The sequence below is a fragment of the Blastocystis sp. subtype 4 genome (genome assembly GCF_000743755.1).
Source record: "Blastocystis sp. subtype 4 strain WR1 chromosome Unknown seqid_0614, whole genome shotgun sequence".
Taxonomy (NCBI): domain Eukaryota; class Bigyra; order Opalinata; family Blastocystidae; genus Blastocystis; species Blastocystis sp. subtype 4.
Genome location: NW_014568933.1, coordinates 1 through 3,429, shown reverse-complemented (window position 1 = coordinate 3,429; position 3,429 = coordinate 1). Strand labels below are relative to the sequence as shown.

The following is a 3,429-nucleotide window of genomic DNA, read 5'->3' as shown; positions in this document are numbered from 1 at the left end:
TACTATTTGTATTCCTAAATCAGTTCATAAGGAACGTATCCTTGAGAACTTCAATGTATTTGATTTCTCACTAACTGAAGAGAATATGAAGGATATTCGGGCATTGGATAAGGGTTACAGATTCGCTAACCTTTCTTTCCTCTTTCCCAAAACAGCAGATCAAAACATAATTTGGGATGGAGAATATGTAAACTAGTTTGTGAATGTTTGTATCAACAAATCAATCAAAAACGTGTGGTTTCTACGTTTCCCTCTTTATAACTTTGTCATTCTTTCTGTTACAAGTGATGTTGGCTAGACATTCTACCAAGATATTGGGATTAGCATGCAGATCGATCATTCCTTCGATTCAATTAGTTACGAAAATCCCATTGGGTGGGAAATAGGTATTCTAACTTATAACTAGCTTCATTCTCAAGTTGCAGTACTGAAGATGATGACTCGAGATATAACGATCGTCTTATTAATAAGGATCTCGATTTGAGAGACGTAATCTACATGGATAGTGGCGTAGAGTATTTGGGTTTGTATGTAATCATGTAGGCTACTTCACGTATGGATACCAGAGTCCTACAAACCATGCTTCCGTATTTCACTGAAGATTACGGTAATCCTCATTCTAAAACGCACATTTACGGCTGGAGCGCAGCAACTGCTGTTGAGAAAGCACGAGAACAAGTGGCAAGCCTCATTGGTGCATCCCCCAAAGAGATCATCTTCACATCTGGTATTTATCGTGTTCTTGTTCTCATAGTAGGTGCCACCGAATGCAATAATATTGCTGTGAAAGGAGTTGCTCAGTTCTATAAATCGAAGAAGAACCATATTATCACCACCCAAATTGTAGTCTCATTTTGTGTCTTTCATTTTAGGAACATAAATGTGTGTTGGATAGTTGTCGTTGGCTTTCGGAACGAGGTTTCAAAGTCACCTATCTTCCCGTTCAAAAGAATGGACTCATTTCTTTAACAGATCTGGAAAATGCAATTACTGACCAGACAAGTCTCGTATCGATCATGGGGGTCAACAACGAGATTGGTGTTGTACAGCCTCTTAAGGAAATTGGTGCTCTTTGCAGAAAGAAGGGAGTGTTCTTCCATTCAGATTGTGCTCAAATGTTCGGAAAAGTCGTTCTTCGCTCTTTGCTTTATGCGTAGCTTCCTTTGAACGTAGACGAAATGAACATCGATCTCATGTCAATTTCTGGTCACAAGTGTTACGGACCCAAGGGTGTAGGAGCTCTCTACATTCGAAGAAAGCCTCGTGTCCGTCTGGAACCCCTGATGTCTGGAGGTGGTCAGGAACGTGGTTACCGCTCTGGAACTCTTCCTACTCCTTTGGTTGTGGTATGCTGTATTGATCTCCATTCATGTCTAGGGTTTTGGTAGAGCTGCTGAATTATGCAAGAATGAGATGGAAGAAGATTACAAGCGTATCAAGAAATACTCGGATCACTTCTATGATCGAATTATGAAGGAATTGCCTGATGTGACACTGAATGGTGATCGAGAGCATCGTTGGCCTGGTAATTTGAATTTTTCATTCTCGTGTGTTGAAGGAGAGTCACTGATTATGGCAATGCCGAAATTGGCTGTAAGTTCGGGAAGTGCCTGCACTAGGTAATTATGGATTATTCTTATGATAATTAGTGCTTCTTTGGAGCCTAGTTATGTTATGCGAGCATTGGGAGTTCGTGATGATTTGGCTCATACGAGTATCCGAATTGGACTTTCTCGGTTCACGAAGGAGTGGGAAGTTGATGCTGCTGTTGATATGATTGTTGAGCAGGTCCGAAGACTTCGTGATCTCAGTCCTTTATGGGAGATGAAGCAGCAAGGCATTGATCTCAGTACTATTCAGTGGAGTAGTCATTATTCGTGTTTGTTGAAGATTTCTTATGCTTCTAAGAACCACGGTTCCTTACCGCCTTCTCCTTCTTATATACTGATCCACACCTATCCTTTCATCTCCGCTTCCTCTCTCTGTTGCACAACTCCAAAATACAATCCAATTCTCTCACAAGGAAAAACGATCTATTCAGATTACTTTTATGGTTATTTTCCCAATCAATAGAATATCCACACAATAACACTTTTGCTTAGAAAACAACCTTATCTGTCAATCACAAGTTCAAGCAATCTGATTGGTTAATCTCCTTTGACACAAATCAGAACAGTTTCTCTAAGATCTTTACTACAAGCCTCATTGTTTTCATTATTTCTTTCAATTACTTATATCTTCTAAATGAACAGTGTTATTCTGAACAATGGTGTAAAGATGCCCCTTTTGGGACTTGGGTAAGGATTGAAGCAATTCTTGATCCTAGAACTTTCCTCTCTGGTGGAAATTCATGTGCAGAAGCTGTTGAAACTGCAATCAAGGCTGGATATCGTCTCATTGATACTGCTTGTGCTTACAGAAATCACAAAGAAGTCGGTGCTGCTATCAAGAAGTGTATTGATGAGGGAATTGTGAAGAGAGAAGAACTGTTCATTACCTCAAAGCTTTGGGTCTCCGATTGGAAACCAGAGAACGTAGAGAAAGCTGTCAACCAATCTCTTGAAGATCTGCAGACTACTTATATTGATCTTTTCCTGATCCATCAAGCTGCTTTCTTCAACTTGCCTCCTGAGCAAGAAAAGAAACGCCAAGAGGGTTACTTCTTTGACTGTGACGTATTCCCTCCTGAAGGCAGTGAGAAACTTGGATTCAACATTGATCTACTTATGCCAACTTGGAGGAAACTGGAAGAGTTGTACAACAAGGGCATTCTGAGAGCCCTTGGAGTGTCTAATTATTCGGGAAAGAAGGTCCAACTTCTTCTGGAACGATGTACTGTTAAGCCTGCTGTCAATCAAGTTGAGTTACATCCTTATCTCCAACAGTGGGAAGTGAAGGATCTGTTGGATAAGAATGGAATGTATTTCATGGCCTACTTCCCATTAGGTGGAGCTGATCGTGGATTCCCTCATAAGTATGCTTCACCTATGAAGGATCCTGTGATTGCTCGTATTGCTGAAGAACATCACAAGACACCCGCTCAGATTATGATTCGTTGGGCTATTCAGCGTGGTACTATTTGTATTCCTAAATCAGTTTGTATTCCTAAATCAGTTCATAAGGAACGTATCCTTGAGAACTTCAATGTATTTGATTTCTCATTCTCACTAACCGAAGAGAATATGAAGGATATTCGTGCCTTGGATAAGGGTTACAGATTTGCTGATCCTTCATTCTTCTTCCCTGCTCCAGCTGATGGTAATATGGTTTGGGATGGAGAATATGTAAACTAGATGTATGAATGTTTGTAGTAACAAAGGATTGAATGATATCACAATGAGATGTTCCAATACCAAATACCTCAAATCCACTCTTACTCTCAACAAACAACCCATAGTAACACGAATAACCCTTACAGTTCAACAGTAT

At 40.1% G+C, this 3,429-nt stretch overlaps 2 protein-coding genes across 2 annotated transcripts; both read left to right on the top strand.

The window, feature by feature from the left end:
- Nucleotides 1-555: 555 nt before the first annotated feature.
- Nucleotides 556-2,073, top strand: JH06_5216 (cysteine mitochondrial; the record flags this gene model as incomplete). Its single annotated transcript, XM_014669372.1, has 6 exons — nt 556-727; nt 758-843; nt 873-1,130; nt 1,158-1,346; nt 1,378-1,619; nt 1,650-2,073. The coding sequence occupies 6 exons, from the start codon at nt 556-558 to the stop codon at nt 2,071-2,073; spliced, it is 1,371 nt and encodes a 456-aa protein (XP_014524858.1).
- Nucleotides 2,074-2,244: 171 nt separating this feature from the next.
- JH06_5215 (alcohol dehydrogenase) lies at nt 2,245-3,293 on the top strand (the record flags this gene model as incomplete). The annotated part of the gene is made up of 2 exons (XM_014669371.1): nt 2,245-2,297; nt 2,327-3,293. The coding sequence occupies 2 exons, from the start codon at nt 2,245-2,247 to the stop codon at nt 3,291-3,293; spliced, it is 1,020 nt and encodes a 339-aa protein (XP_014524857.1).
- Nucleotides 3,294-3,429: the final 136 nt, after the last annotated feature.